This window comes from Lepidochelys olivacea (genome assembly GCF_965140295.1).
Source record: "Lepidochelys olivacea isolate rLepOli2 genome assembly, chromosome: 3".
In the NCBI taxonomy this organism is placed as follows: Eukaryota; Metazoa; Chordata; order Testudines; family Cheloniidae; genus Lepidochelys; species Lepidochelys olivacea.
The window spans coordinates 133,701,830-133,719,125 of record NC_140413.1 but is presented as its reverse complement, the minus strand read 5'-3'; the positions used below and the strand labels follow the sequence as shown (position 1 = coordinate 133,719,125).

The window sequence follows — 17,296 nt, the reverse complement described above, 5'->3', positions numbered from 1 at the left end:
ACAAATTCTTAATTAACCATCATACATTGTAGTGATGGAGACTTTCAAAACTAATTAGGGCCTTTAGCCACACAACTCCAATTGAAATTAATGAAAGTTGGGTGACTAAATCTCCTGGATGACTGTGATAAACTCACCAAGTATTTCCCTACAGTTAATGACAACGCAGAGAAGTGAAGCTATCTTAATATAGCAGAGGGCCTTCAGCCCAGCTAGTCAGGAGCTTCCAGAAAATGCCTGCTGTCATAAAGCATGAAATATCTGAGGTGGTTCAGAGGTGAACTGCTTGTTGTCACTGGTACATTGTTCTGTTTTACAGTATTGTTCTTATCAGCTAAAGACTAGGGGTCTGATTCTATGAGGTGATGAGAACCAAATAGGAGCAGAAGGTGCAATTTGTCTCCAAGGAGACATTCTCATCACCTCACAGGAAAAGGTTCTAGTACAGGAAGCAATAAGAACATAGGACTCCTCTCACAAAGGCACGGTTTCTAATACATTTTACCTTTTTAAAATCTTTGTTGCTCTGATTTTAGGAAATGATGACAATAATCTCAACTCCATTTTTTATGAGCATCTGACAAGGTCTTTGCAGGAGTCTCTTTGTGGAGATTTGATTCTTGGCCGCTGGGGAAACTACAGCTCAGGAGACTGTTTTATTCTGGCATCGGATTATTTAAATGCCTTTGTTCACTTGATCGAAATTGGAAATGGCCTCGTCACTTTCCAGCTCAGAGGGCTAGAATTTCGAGGTAAGGATCTGCATACCTGAAGGAGGAAAAGACAAATACAAACAAATTAATTGTCGGGCTTCCTTCACATACTGAAACTCCCCAGCTAGTTTGCAGCATAGCATACTGTTGAACTTATTTCTCTAGGTATTTATAGGGAGTACTGCCAACCCCAAGCATTCAAAAATCAGGAGTCAGGCCCCTCAAAATCTTGAGATTTTAAAAACAACAATAAGTACTGAGGATTTTTTAATTGCCTTCTAGTTTCTGAGCCTGTTGGGTGCACTTGGATCACGTTTTCAGGATTTTTTCCCACAATCAGGAGGATTAGAAAGTTTATTTAAACTGAAAGCTGAGATTCTCATGACATCACCTGACTCTACGTGCTGAGGCTTGAAGAAAAACACCAAATATCACAAGACTTGCAATCAAATGCTGAGAGTTGGCAACACAGATGTCATTTCCATCAAATTAATGGCATGCTTGTGATTTGTTCAGGGTTTGCTGACCCTTACTTCCATGCCCAGCTCAGCAGACCCTACCCGCTTTTCTCATTCTTTATTCATAAACAATAAGCCACAACAGGAAATGCATTAACTTATTGGTGTAACAATGAAACCACTTGTGTATGCGGGCAACCTGGCCCATGTCAGTTCTGCTTTTAGCAAGGAGTGTTACATAGCTCTGATTTCCAACACTGAAAAATCTGAGTGTCAAATCATTAACTTTTATGAAGCCAATTAGCTTTCTAGACACCCTCTCATTCAGAATATCTGCTAGGTGTAGTCTAAAATAAGATACACAGTATCTTGCTCCTTTTTTTTTTTTTTTTTTTTTTTTTTGCTAATCTGAAAATAAAGGTAACATCCAGTAACAATTATCCTATGTTAAAACAATTACATTTATGAGAAAAAACTTGGATTATTTTTGTTTCTTTTGGGGTGGGGGCATATTTGAACATGGACAGAAGCATCTCCATTATATTTACTTAAAAACTGCTAACTTGATCTTCCCTTGAGGTGAAAATATCTCATTTAGGCCATCTCCTGCGGCTAGCTGATGTAGTTAGTTTTGTTCAGGGTTCCCACCCTGCTGATGATGCATGGTGGGTTGTGGTGTTACAGTTGTACATAACAGATTTTTTTCACATTTTTCCTTAAAATAAATCTAGGAAGGCACAAAAAACATTTAAAATAACATTATTTAGTTTGCAAAGTCAAACAGTCAGAAATTAAGAAATGCCAGACTTACGGTTGCATGTACAACCTTAATTGTGCTACTTTGTGTGCATGTAGAATTATCTTTAATTACATGATCATTCAGTGCACAAGGAAGCAAAACTAAGGTTGCATGGGCAACCATAAATCTCACATTTCCTGATGACATCTAAAACAAGATGTGTATTGAGTGGTTCCAGATTTTGTTGTGAACATTTCTTACTGCTGTACCTGGAAAACTATGTTGATAGTATAGATGAAAAAGTGAGTGCTCTGGAGGGAAAAGTTGTAGGTTTCTGAACCACAGTAGGCTTTCTTAAAAAGGTTTGCTGAAAGGATGCCGTTAAGTATATTGGAGGCTGAAACCTGAATTGCGTTTCAGCCATTTGAGCCTCTGGTTCAAACTCACTTCTAGTTTATGATAACACAAACCCATTGAAGTTAAAGGGTTTGCATCGCATAGGAGAATTTGGTCCAGCATTTAACTGAAAAAATCTCTCAGGTCACAGTATGGATATAGGTGAAACAAATTGAAAGACGTGGGTCAATTAGTAACTATACCAGATATCTTGGACTTCTACTTCATACTAAGAGCAATGTGCCAGATAAAAATAAAATGCTAGTCATGGAGTGCTGTTTTTCATTTGATTTGAAGCCAAGAACAGAGAAGAAATCTGTGATAGAGGAAGGAGCAAACGCACAGTCATTATTTCCAGCCAAACTGGATTGGGGGGATCTTTCTGTTGAGTCCGTACATCAAGAAAATGACTTTTGGAGAATGTCTAGGAAAGCAAAGCATGTGGGGAAATCACTTCTGGATAGTGGTGTTGGTATTATTTTTTAACTAACTCCCTTTGTCTTTCAGTACTATAATTAGCTACTAAATTTCTCTTATGATTTTTGTTACTGATGATACAAATGTAATATTCATGATTCACTTGGAACTTTGTAAGATGAATTGGAAAAGTGGGCACAGAGCAGGCACAGATGTAACTGCACATCTGGGGAAGGCAGCTGTTACGGTGGCAATGGAATCACCCATGGGGTTTTCTATGTAATTTCTAGCTTATCCCCCCACCAAAAAAAAAAATGGTTCATGAACGTGGCCAGTTTAAATGATATATTCCAGGCACAGTAATGTCGTTAAAGTAATAAGGCCAGATATTTTTCTGTTCTACAGTACATTTGTACTTTATGTAGTTGTATTGCAGTAGCAAGCACATTACGATTGTAGGGAATATTTATGTGAATTTTCTGTCTGAAGTCTCTGTAGTATTAGCAAGCATCATTTTTTATTTAAAGAATGGCTTTAACTCTCTTTTCATTTTTAATAAACAATAGTTTCATGCTGTAGGGAAGTAAGAGTCCCTATCTTTATGGATTTTGTGCAATTGCACTTGTGATACTATGTTTCATTCTCTGCATCAAATTGCCAGAAAGATATTGATTGACAAACTGAAGGGAGTTCAGAATAAATAAATAAATAACACTTAGGTATCTGGAGCAATTAGGGTGAGTAGATATCCCGGTTTTATAGGAATAGTCCCGATATTTGGGGCTTTGTCTTATATAGGCGCCTATTACCCTTCCCCCACACCCCCACCCTCCTGTCTCAGTTTTTCACACTTACTGTCAGGTCAGCCTAAGAGCAAATCACCTTTGAGGAAAGACTAAAAGAATTAGATATATATCATTTACCTAAGAGAGAGCAAAAGCTGGGAGACTTAACATTTAGGCCTTTATATACAATCCTAAATAATTCCTCTGGGGGTTTCACACCTTTCTAAAATTAATAGATATTTCCTCTGCACCAAAGAGTTTCATCTTGGCTCCTTCCGCAACAGTGTTTCTGATCAAAGAATTTTATGTATTCTGTGCAAAGAGAGGGGGGCCCTGAGGCAGTCAGGTCCTAGTGCACAGAAGGTTTTGTAAATTAGGTCTCAGCCCTCAGAGGTGCTCAGATATCATGGTAGGTAATGAATGGAATAGAACTAGAACCATTACTGATTGGGTTGAACTATTAGCTGTAAAGATGACTTCTAGGCTCCAGCCCAAGTTACTCAGCTGTTTTGCTGAGGCTGGGAATCTAGAGATCAAAGGAACACTACATGGTTGAAAGGACTCTCTGCAGCAAGAGAAGGGGGAGCTGAGTCAGCTATGCCTGAGGAGAACAGACTGATATGGAAGAAAGAGGCAGGTCCTCTGGGAGTGTTGGAAAGCAACTGCGCTTTCCCTGACTCCCAGGGAAAGGCAGCCAATTTATAGACCCGTGTCATAAATATAAAGGGAAGGGTAAACACCTTTCAATCCCTCCTGGCCAGAGGAAAAACCCTTTCACCTCTAAAGGGTTAAGAAGCTAGGATAACCTCGCTGGCACCTGACCAAAATGACCAATAAGGAGACAAGATACTTTCAAAGCTGGAGGGGGGGGGGGAAACAAGGGCTCTCTCTGTCTGTGTGATGCTTTTGCTGGGACCAGAGCAGGAGTGCAGGTCAGAACTCCTGTAAAGAGTTAGTAAGCAATCTAGTTAGGTATGCGTTAGATTCTGTTTTGTTTAAATGGCTGATAAAATAAGCTGTGCTGAATGGAATGTATATTTCTGTTTTTGTGTCTTTTTGTAACTTAAGGTTTTGCCTACAGGGATTCTCTATGTTTTGAATGTGATTACCCTGTAAGGTATTTACCATCCTGATTTTATAGAGGTGATTCTTTTACTTTTTCTTTCATTAAAATTCTTCTTTTAAGAAACTGATTGCTTTTCACTGTTCTTAAGATCCAAGGGTTTGGGTCTGTGTTCATCTATGCAAATTGGTGGATTTTTATCAAGGTGGATTTTTATTGGAGGATTTTTATCAAGCCTTCCCCAGGAAAGGGGGTGTAGTGCTTGGGGGGATATTTTGGGGGGGAGACGTTTCCAAGTGGGCACTTCCCCTGTTCTTTGTGTAACACTTTGGTGGTGGCAGCGTTTAACCTAAGCTGGTAAGAATAAGCTCAGTGGGTCTTTCATGCATGTCCCCACATCTGTACCCTAGAGTTCAGAGTGGAGAAGGAACCTTGACAACTCGTTTAGTGTTTTGAGGTCTGTTTCCTCTTAATGCTTTGGTTCTAAATGTTGTTGTTACTATTTATATTCTTGTAGCACCTAGGAACCCCAGTAAATAATTAGGGCTGTCATTTACTCAGTTAATGCATGTGATTAACGCAAAACAAATGAACAAGATTAAAAAAAATAGTCATGATTAATCGCAGTTTTAATGTCACTGCTAAACAATAATAGAATATCAGTTTAAAAATATTATAAATATTTTGGGGGTTTTTCTACATTGTCAAATATATTGATTTCAGTTGCAACACAGAATACAAAGTGTACAGTGCTCACTTTATTATTTTTTATTATGAATATTTGCACTGTAAAAAAGATAAAAGAAATAGTATTTTTCAATTCACCTGATACAAGTCCTCTTAGTCCTACTCCTTGTTCAGCCAATCACTAAGACAAACAAGTTTCTTCACATTTGCAAGAGACAATGCTGCCCGCTTCTCATTGACAGTGTCATCTAACAGTAAGAACAGGCGTTCGCCTGGCACTGTTGTAGCTGGCGTTGCAAGGGGGACCTTTTGTAGTGATAATCAAGGTGGGCCATTTGCAGCAGTTGACAAGAACGTCTTGACAAGAACAGTGGGGGGTGGGGGGGGGATAAACATGGGAAATAGTTTTACTTTGTGTAATGACCCATCCACTCCCAGTCTTTATTCAAGCCTAAGTTAATTGTATCCACTTTGCAAATTAATTCCAATTCAGCAATTGGAGTCTGTTCTTGAAGTTTTTTTGAAGTTTTCATTACACAAAGCAAAACTATTTCCCCAAGTTTATCCCCCCCACACACCCCACTGTTCCTCAGACATTCTTGTCAACTGCTGCAAATGGCCCACCTTGATTATCACTACAAAAGGTCCCCCACTCACCCCGCTCTCCTGCTGGTAATAGCTCCCCTTAAGTGATCACTCTGGTTACAGTGTGTTTGGTAACACCCATTGTTTCATGTTCTCTATGTATATAAATCTCCTCACTGTATTTTCCACTGAATGCATCTGAGGAAGTGAGCTGTAGCTCACGAAAGCTTATGCTCAAATAAATTTGTTAGTCTCTAAGGTGCCACAAGTACTCCTTTTCTTTTTACCAGAGGACTGCAGCCCAGGGCCCAGACTGAGAGTGGGAGAATCAAGTGATTCCACCCTGTGAGAGATAATGAATTTGGGCTTGAGACCTGAGGGGGGCATGCACTTGACAAGACTAGGAGGGGTCAGAGGTGCAGTTTGCTTAGTAACTCTGACAACAGTAAGCAACCTGCCTTTCTTTCGCTTCCCTTTGTACCTCTGTTTCCTCACCTGTAAAGTAGTGTTGTCCATTTGCTAAGCAGTAGCAGAGTTTTCGGGCCTTGCAGGCAAGTTACTCATGTGGAGCAGTGGAAAGCAGTGATGTGGAGTTAGGTATTTTCTTAGCGTAATTTCATTATTTACACAATATACACTGGGCTGGGGTGGTATCAAATGACACATAGACAACTCCCTTCCCGCAGAAACCTCATGTAAAGCACCTCTGTCCTGTCCCTATAAGCAGATGTGTTAGGCCTCCCTTTCTCACCAGGACCTCACTCCAGTCCCACTGCTTCATAAACCATCTCCACTCCTTCCCAACCTAAGAAACCCCTAGTCCAAGACCACATGGCCTAGAAAGGTGAGCCTGGATGTGTTGCTTGCAGCTGCTCTGCAACACAAAGAAACCTCAAAGCTTCATTTGCCACACACCGGGGAGTGCTCCAGTCCATACAATATCCTTAATGGCTATCTGAGTCTGGTTACTGTATGGCATCTTACTATGCAGAGTTTCCCACTCATATCAGTAGGTTTAATAATATTAATCTCCCTCATTTGGTGAGACAGGTGTGGCAATTTCCTGCCATAACATTGGAATACCTTATTGAATTAAGTTTAAGTATCTTGGGGTTCATTGTATTAAATTAATGGTATATGTATTATTGTGGGCCGAGATTGTATGTAACCTCTCAAGGGGGCAGATATGACAGATGTGGGATTTGGGGGTTCAAAGGACTACATTGAACAACGTGCCAGACATGAATGGACTTTTGGAACAAAAAGTGTTAAGTGATTTTCCTGGGGAATATCTAGATGAATGCAAATTCCCCACCTCTAGTTATGCAACACCCCCCCCCCCCGCCGCCTTTCAAAGCCTGAGAAGGGGGCCATTGCCTGCTGATCAGCTGTTACATAAGGCCAAGATCAAAGGCCCAAGCTGTATAAAGGAAAGACCGAACTATTCATGGTTGTTCTGGTTCTGAATCTGAGACAGTTATGAACTTTTAACTACAGGGAAAACCCAGATATGGGTTTTGAAGGACTGACACCTATCAGAGCCCAAGGCTGGAGCTTGGTGATCTCTGGTAAGCTTTTTAGCATGCATGTAGGTTCTTCTATTGTTTTTAATGTTTTCTCTCTAATGCTGTCACCTTAAGCATAAATGTGCTTGCTTATAACTGGACAATTATGCTGTTCATAACTTCTGGAGAGAAAGCAAAGCAAAGATGCTAGTCTTTTGGGTGCTGTGGCTTGCTGGGGATATCACCATGTAGGCAGGACACTATGGACTAGATAAACCCCTTTCAGAAGGGAGAGAGAAACATGGATCTCTGCCCAAGAGAGGTGATGGCTGAGGAGCCAGGAGCCTAGAGTGGGTACCTTGAGGGACCAAGGAAGGAGAGTACAGGTGCAGTTGCCCTGATCTGTGACACTTGGATGTTGTGAGGTTTAAGTATATAGTCTGGAAATGAAAAGTCCTGTAGAAGTACTATATATTATAGTGTTAACGTATTTGATGTATTTCCTTGCAAAAATTAGAAAGGTTTTCCCCTCTACTCAGCATGTTTGCAAGTTGAAAATCAAAAGTATATTTTTATTTCATCCATTATTTTTGCAACAGTGAAATGCTTTTTGCTGGATAGATGGTCATCAAATGGGGTCAGTTTGTATATCCTATTGAGTAAGTTAAGAGTCATGAGTTTCAATTTCCTGATTTTCATTTAGGTCAGGTAATTCTGGCAGAGTGCAAGTGAGTTTTTAAATCCTGATGTGTCAGGAAAAGAGAGAGGTCCAGTTCTTACACTGGTTTTCTCCTGGGCTCAAATAGATTGACCTTGCTTCACTGAGATGGCTCACATTTTTATATTAACAGGAGATTTTTGGCAATCATCCAGTGTGGATATCTTGTAAATGAACCTGTCTCATCTATACTAGCAAGTGTCGCAGCAAATGATTAATGTAGTGTGAGAAGTAATAGAACTTATTTTCTTTATAAAATGTTAAAGATTTTTCCCTTGGATTTTAAAATCACTAATTACCAGTAAAAATATTTTCCTGTATTTTAATATTTAATAGTGGTACACTTAATTATTGCATAAATTAATGCACTTTCTGCTCCACTGCTCTTTAGTTTTATGAATAATTCTTGGCTCAGATTTTTGAATGCTTGGGGTTGACAATACTGACTGATTCTGCTAAGTCAGGACCCCTCTTTGGAGGAAGGACAGGATTTGCTCCTTAGTAAATAAATCTTGTTACCCATACATAAAACACTCTGGCCTGTCATCTGAAAGTCAGTGCCCCCTTCAAGATGATAAATCTGAAACCTGCTGAAAGCAAGTGTAAATACTGTGATTTGTCATTTAGAAATTGGCACTAATCTCAGATAGGACTTCCTGTTCAAAAAGACTTCCTATTTATTTCTCAGGCTAAATCTGCAAAGTAACCAACTGGACTGCTTGCTTTTCTCCCTGACTCTTTGTAAGAAAATGTTGACACATTTAGAATGTCTTTTCCTTTCAAAGTCCAAATGCTAACGAAAGTGAATATCGCTATCAGTCGGGGTGGCCAGAGTTCAGCACACAGTTTTCTGCAACATGGCCTGTGTTTGCCTCCATCTGTGAAGGGATGCTGCATGCTGCGATCTGTAGTTTTCATAGGTTGAACTTCACAGATAGTTTAAAGATGGTGGTGTCCACAATCTGCCTTATTTTATGCACATTAGCACCAGTCTTTGGGCTCCTGGCAAGTTGTCAGATTGGCCCTTAATTCACAAAATATGGGTACTACCTTTTTGGTTATAATTCCTGCCTTTTGGAGCACCTCCTGCTCCATGACAGCACAGTCATTATATTGTATATTGGTTTAATTAATGGTGAGGATTGCCATGTATGTGCTGCTTGCATCAAAGTACGAAAACAACACCAAGTCTCTTCTTGATACAAATCAACTCAGCCAAATTTAGGGCTCTTTGTTTTGCTTTCATTTTACATCAACAATAGCATAATATCAGTTTTATGTAGTATTGTTTACATTAGGGTCGAGGATGGAGATTTATGTTTTGTTAATTCCAGTTTAATATCCTACGCAAGATATTGTATTTTTATTTAGCATCCAGAATATATAAGCCATGTGCATAGGAATATTTCTTTACCCAGTTTACTTTGAGTACTATGTCTTTTGACTTTATTTAAGAAAAAGATCCATTGACCAAGAGCAGTTGCTGCCTTTTTTTATAGTTGAGTGTTAAACCTTAATTCACATAGAAATCTGTGAAATGTAAAGTAGAAGCAGCTCTCTTTGTATCTGTCCTGTAGATGTCATACTCATAGGTCATGGTTTATACTTTGTAGTAGACTGGAAAAGAGAGATGTTTATTTCAGGGCTACCTGAGGGGGTATATTAATCTGTTTTATTGTATTTACCTGTAGTGCTTAAATTGTCCAAACAGTAATGCTTATTTGTGTAAAGAGAAAAGGGGTACTTGTGGCACCTTAGAGACTAACAAATTTATCTGAGCATAAGCTTTCGTGAGCTTCAGTTCACTTCATCGGATGCATTCAGTGGAAAATACAGTGGTGAGATTTATATACATAAAGAACATGAAACAATGGGTGTTACCATACACACTGTAACGAGAGTGATCACTTAAGGTGAGCTATTACCAGCAGGAAAGCCGCGGGCGGGGATTGGGGGGGGAACGGGAAAACCTTTTGTAGTGATAATCAAGGTGGGCCATTTGCAGCAGTTGACAAGAACGTCTGAGGAAAAGTGGGGGGGTGGGGGGAGGGGGAATAAACATGGGGAAATAGTTTTACTTTGTATAATGACCCATCCACTCCCAGTCTTTATTCAAGTCTAAGTTAATTGTATCCAGTTTGCAAATGAATTCCAATTCAGCAGTCTCTCATTGGAGTCTGTTTCTGAAGTTTTTTTGTTGAAGAATTGCAACTTTTGGGTCTGTAATCGAGTGACCAAAGAGATTGAAGTGTTCTCTGATGGGTTTTTGAATGTTATGATTCTTCACGTCTGATTTGTGTCCATTTATTCTTTTACGTAGAGACTGTCCAGTTTGACCAATGTACAACCGCTTATTTGTGTGTGAACTACTCTAGAATACCCTCAGGTTGCATACATTAGTAGCTTTCATTTAACAAAAACTAATTGGAGAACTTAAAAAAAATCCATTTTTTTTTTAAATTTTCAGTGCTGCAAAAAAAGATAAATATTGGCTAATCTTATTATTTCTCCTAAAAAACCATTCAGTCTCCCGCTTCTACCACCTTATTTTCTAGATACTTTTGCTAATTGGATTATTAGATCTTGGGATGTATATGGAGGAGAACTTAAATACATTTATATCGCAATATATTTTGAAATGTTTTGCTATTAGCTTCATTGGGGCCAGGATTTCACCCTATATCATCATCTGTGTTTAGAAAGCACTGAGCACACTCTGAGTGTTACCTCAATCTAAATAACAATGCTAATTATAAAACACTGATATAGCCAAATTCTTCTCTGTTACATGGGTGCAACAAAATTGACTTCAATGTGTTCATATGATTAGATGAGAAGGGAAGTTGGCCCATAATAAATCCTCAAGGGGGATTTCACCAAATTGGGTGTTGTGTGGTAGTTCTACTTTTTGTTCATGTGATCTAAAGCAATCACATTCTCATTAGGAGCTATAGAAATCACTTTTAACCAATGCTAACTAAAAGAAAAAGCCCAAAGTCTTTTTAAACTAGTGAGTTTTTGTTCTATTTTTTAACAATAGAAACATTGTGCATCATCTGGGGTATACTTGCTGGCATGTGAAGAGCAACAGTCTATGTTGCTCTGCCCATCAAAATTAAAGCTAAATGATGATGGAGCTGCAAAAGTAAATCAGCTAGTGATTAAGCTAAAGAAAAGGATGATGATCTTGTAATAGAAATCGTAAACAGCAAACAAGAAACTGCCTGTAACCATGGTCACCTTTGCTTCATATCCAAAGTGTTGTGCTGCCAGTGTCCTGTTTGGCCAGGTAAAATTTAACTGAGTAGGTCTTCTCTCTGATGAATGACATCTCCAGCAAATTTCTCGACTGTTACGATCAGTTGAAAGCTGAATTCAACCACTCTCTTATTGAGTGAAATTCACCATTTGCAAAGGGTCCATTCAAGATTTATGCACCACTTAAAGCTGACTTACGGCCTCAGAATAGGGTTTATGTTGGATTTATGTGGTCACATGGGTTTTGAAATGGTCCATAACATGGGTAAATGTGCTCACTAAACCAAGCCATGCATCAATAGTACATAACACAGATGTTCTGTGAGCTGCACTGGTTACCTATGGGTTTCCTGGTGCCGTTCAATGTTTTGGCTTTGATTTTTAGTGCTGTAACTTGTTTGGGATGAGATGAATGGATTTTTAGACTGGAGGGAACTGTTATGGTAATCTACTCTGACCTCCTTCATAAAATGAGACTTAGAATGTCATCAAGTGTTTCCTGTATCAAGCCCATTACTTCTGGATGAGCTAGAGCATATTTTTCTAAAAATTATATCCAATCTTTATTTAAAGACCATAGGTAATCACCTGCTTCAAGACCATAGGTAATAGCCTACTTCTCTCCTCATGGTCTACTCTCACAGTAGCTATCAATGGAGGCAGTTAAGCTGAAGCTGCTTTGAATTAATTGAGAGGGAGCTGCTGGCTGGGCAGTCTCTCTGGAATCTACCACCCAGCTGACATGCCAGAACCCAGGTTGGTTAGTCTCCTCTAGTTTATTTACCAAAAAATGCAGCTTCAGCTGACTGAAACTATTGGAGAATTTGACCTGCTAGTTTTGGCCATTGAAAAGTTTTCCAGACCAGCACTTGGGTCTGTCTGTTCCTTTGTAACCTTTAGTCCAGTGCTTAGAACACTTACATAGGATGTGGGAGGCTCAGGTTTGAACCTGCATTCGGGAGCAGAAACTTGAACTCAGATCTCCCTCCCAATGAGCATCCAAATCGCCAGGCTACAGGTTATTGTGGGATGGATGGTTCTCAATTTCCACTTTTTAGTAATTCCTAAATATTTATTGGGCCAAAGGGGGAGAGAGTGGGAATGACTCTCACTTGGTGATTAAGACACTCACCTGGGAGGTGGGAGATGTGGATTCACTTTGCTGGTTGACCCAACAAAATGAATTATTCACCAACCTCTACTTGTGATATACTGCAAAATCTGTGTTTGTCTTTTGTGCATTTTGGGGGAAGTGGGTTGAGGACTGAAAGGGGTTTGTTAACATGCCTGGTATAAGTCTAACCCCCTGCCAAGTTGCAGGATGTGAATACTTAGATAAGTTAGATGTATTCAAGTTGGCAATTCATTCTAAGTCTTTATGGCTGTTTTCTGGTGAGTTTTTATTAGGGGAGATTGTGTAGTCCAATATGTGATATTGTGTAATCATGCCAGGACACCCAGACCACGAGATTGAGCCTTTTGGATTGAAGTAGTAAATAAATGATGTATCCTTCATTATTCTCTGCTTTACACAGATCAATTTTCACATTTAATTAATTATTGTAGCTCTTTTTTATTTGCCTTTAATTAAGTGCTTGAAGTGTTTGGTTACACTTTTAGCTTTGAACAGGGTCTTTGTTTCTTCCTCCCATAACTGCCATTGTGTTATCCTTTCTAACTCTAAAGGAACATATTGCCAGCAGAGAGAAGTGGAAGCTATAACAGAAGGAGATGAAGACAATGAAGGCTGCTGCTGCTGTCAGCCAGGTCACTTGCCTCACTTGCTATCATGCAACGCAGCCTTTAACCTCCGGTGGCTGACATGGGAAATAACACGAACCCAATATATACTGGAAGGATATAGCATCATTGATAACAATGCCGCCACAATGCTGCAAGTGTTTGATCTGCGAAGAATACTCATCAGATATTACATAAAGGTACAGTATAAGTGATGTGAGTTCTACCTACTATTCCTAGGTAGGAAATTTACAGTCTTCAAAAGATAGAGAATGAAGTTTATCTATAAGAAGTATTACATTTTAAATAGCAGGGTTTACAGCAGAACTTTGCTAATTTGCACTGATTGGGAGACCCATTGTAAATTAGTGAAGAGTGTGATTTGTTAGGTAAATGAACAGTACAGTGAGAATCAAGACTACTGAATCACTTTGTTCATTTATTTTGACTTTTATATAAAACACAAATGGGAATTTCTTAAACAATTTTATATACAGTAAGGCCTTGTCCACATATAATCTTGCACTGCTTTAACTAAGCAAACACTCATATTTCAAGTTAAAAGTGGTTAGTTTAAACCTGTTCCTAATTGATTTAAGCTAAACTGAAATATGCCATTTTTAAATTGAAATAAGAATTGAAACCCCGATGCCAACTCTGTCTGGTACCCAACTACAAAACAGGCCCAATAAAGAAAGTAACAATGCCACTAGCCATCACCTACAGCCCCCAACTAAAACCTCTCCAGCGCATCATCAAGGATCTACAACCTATCTTGAAGGACAATTCCTCACTCTCACAGACCTAGGGAGACAGGCCAGTCCTCGCTTACAGACAGCCCCCAAACCTGAAGCAAATACTCACCACACAACAAAAACACTAACCCAGGAACCAAACCCTGCAACAAACCCCGGTGCCAACTCTGTTCACATATCTATTTGAGGGACACCATCATAGGACCTAACCACATCAGCCGCACCATCAGGGGCTCGTTCACCTGCACATCTACCAAGGTGATACATGCCATCATGTGCCAGCAGTGCCCCTCTGCCATGTACATTGGCCAAACTGGACAGTCTCTACGCAAAAGAATAAATGGACACAAATCTGACATCAGGAATTATAACATTCAAAAACCAGTAGGAGAACATTTCAATCTCCCTGGTCACTCAATAACAGACTTAAAAGTGGCAATTCTTCAACAAAAAAACTTCAAAAACAGACTCCAACGAGAAACTGCAGAACTGCAATTAATTTCAAACTGGACACCATCAAATTAGGCCTGAATAAAGACTGGGAGTGGATGGGTCATTACAAAAACTAATTTCCCTCTACTGTTACTTACACCTTCTTGTCAACTGTTTGAAATGGGCCACCCTCATTACCACTACAAAAGTGATTTTTCCTCCCTTGGTATTCTACTGTTAATTGAATTGTCTCATTAGCACTGACCCCCTGACTTGTAAGGCAACTCCCATCTTTTCATGGACTGTGTATATCTACCTGCTACTGTATTTTCCACTCCATGCATCCGATGAACTGGGCTGTAGCCCGCGAAAGCTTATTCCCAAATAAATTTGTTAGTCTCTAAGGTGTCACAAGGACTCTTCGTTGTTGTTTTTTGGAAGAATTTAAGGAGTTGATAATATGAGGTCATCAGAAGAAGTCAGAGGAGGCAGAGTTTAACAGAAAGGTAATTTGGTAGTTTAGAGCATCCAACCTATGGGTGTTCACAGTGGAGCTAGCATGTAGCAGGACTAAAAGATATGCAGTAGTGAGGTATGTGAGTGGTTGTGTTTCCAGTAGGCTTCAGGTTCTGTGGTGTTCACAGCGTATCATTTGGCAGGTGTTAGAATCTGTTCAATATTTTGCTTTGATTTAACTCTTGGTTTGTCAAAGTTGAAGTGCCATTTACATTGCACCACATTTCTTAGAAAACATCCTTTGTTCCACTGTGAAACAAAAACATTTTGAAACCTCTGAATTTGCCATGAAATGGAATAGTCCACCAGTCCACTCTTGTGTTAAGCATAAGTATTAAAGAGATCCCATTTTTCTTCTTATTATACAATCAATAGGCAGCAAAACAAAATTATTATTGCAGAGGGAAGACAGCAATTAAAAGAGGGTTTTTCAGAGCTATATTCTACACTCTTGCAAGTTCTTATTTAATAGTTAAATTGATGGATGTGTTCTTGTTGAAGAAATGGGGAAACTGCACCCTCAGAAATCTGAAAGTTCGCTTGGGAAAAAGCAAACATTTATGACCATATAAAACTGCATACTGTTTTTGAAAAATATGTATAAGCTTTTATCATCATCATCATCCTTTATGATATACACTGTAGACACAGCCACATTTTCCAATAACTTCCCCTTGACACTATCTACACTATTCAGAGTATGATGCTTGTGATTAATATTCTTTTTAAGTTTCATTCATTTAAATTCTGTTAGTATTTAGCTGACTTCTTTCTCATTTAGACATAAATTATAACAATCACACAAAATAAATACTCTTATGAGTCAATGATGGCAAGTAGCAGGAATATTACATAAGATTATGGATAGTCAGTGTCATCTTCTTATTCTGATTTGTTCTCTTCTGTGTTGTAAATGAGCTGTTTCTGGTTTAAACACAGGTACAATGACTAACCACTTTGCATTTTGTCAACAGAGTATAATATACTTTACAGCAAGTTCACCCAAAATCTCACACTGGATAAAAGATGAATCAATCCAGAAGACACTACAGCCTTATGCCAAATGGCATTACATTGAACGTGACCTTGCAATGTTCAACATTAACATTGATGAGGACTATGTTCCATGTCTTCAAGGAATAACCAGAGCTAGCTTCTGCAGTGTTTATCTTGACTGGATTCAGTACTGTGCTGGAAAAAGAAGGGAGGTAAGTGTATGTCTTTAACACCTAGAACATTGAATTACTGAATAGTTACTCTTCTGTTGACTCAAGAATAATACAAGTATATTCATTTCTGACTAAACTGTACAGCATAACACTGTGGGAAAATGTATGTTTTTGTACAATAGAAAAATGTTTGTAGGGAATATTATAGTGAAAATATGAGTGAAAGACATTCCAAAGGGAGTGAATCTTTGAATTTTGAACAGTTTTCTTTGAATACACTTCCCCCACCATCATTAGTTTTGTTCTCTGCAGTAATCCTGCATTTACACCTTTTCAGAAAATATTATTTCTCTTCGTTAGGGAGAGTCCCACTCAAGGAATACCAGAGATAGGGTCAGAATGCCCAAATTATCATCATTTCAATGCTTTAGGTCCAATGCAATATATGATTGCAAATTTAGAAAAAAATACCATTCCAGTGACACATGGATAAAACCTTCAACTGCTAAAGAAATATACCATTTATCCAAGAGTACAGGTCAAATCTGAGAAGTCCTGGTACAAATCTGACACGTTATTGCAAAACTGTGGAAAATTACCATTCAACTCTAGAGAGCCAAGTGGGAGCTTACAGTTACCTGTTCTTACATTCTGAGCCCTCAGATAATGGATGTTCAGCCATTCCCAACTAAAATGCATCATTATATTTCAGTGGGATTCTGTTGACAGCACACAGAGTAAAATAGAGTCAGAGACATGCACATTTTATTGAGTATTCTCAGATTATTGATGACAGTGCAAATAAATCACCAACACAGTTTTTTCACCCATCACATCATATTATTTGTGCACTTGGTATTGTTGATTTGCACATTCCATTGCTGCCACTGTCCACAAGTTTGGCTCTTCCTTGACTCTTAATACTCCTTCTCCCGTCTGTCATGTCTGTAAACCTACCTATCACTGCTTCCACACTATTTCCCATCTAGATACTACTTTGATTCCAGTTCCATTGAATTTCTCCCCTGTATCTTCATCTGCTTCTGCTTTCACCTTGACTATTATTTTTAAATCTCTACCTGGACTTTCTGTACTCTCTCTCACAGAACTTATTTCTTTCTCTGTTCTTCTGTCTGCTTTCTGCACTCGTTTAGCGCCTACACTGCCAAGTGCTGAGCATCTGTTGGGAGGTGCTAAGCTCTTGAGTTGAAGGGACATTCATCACCTCCCAAGAGAGATGCTCAGTCCTTCACAGGGTTGGGCCCTTTGACCCTGCCTCCTCTCCCTTTTGTAATGCAAGAACATTCTCCTCTATTTCTTGACGTCTGGAACAACTTTCCTGAATTTCTCTGCTTCATCA

At 39.0% G+C, this 17,296-nt stretch overlaps 1 protein-coding gene across 1 annotated transcript in view; it reads left to right on the top strand.

Moving 5' to 3' along the window:
- PCNX2 (pecanex 2) overlaps positions 1-17,296 on the top strand; it is a 224,597-nt gene that overhangs the window by 181,773 nt on the left and 25,528 nt on the right. The window contains exons 26-28 of the mRNA XM_084623010.1: positions 537-752; positions 13,011-13,264; positions 15,742-15,975. Coding sequence (XP_084479136.1) covers positions 537-752; positions 13,011-13,264; positions 15,742-15,975 — 704 coding nt within the window. The remainder of the gene's footprint in view (positions 1-536; positions 753-13,010; positions 13,265-15,741; positions 15,976-17,296) is intronic.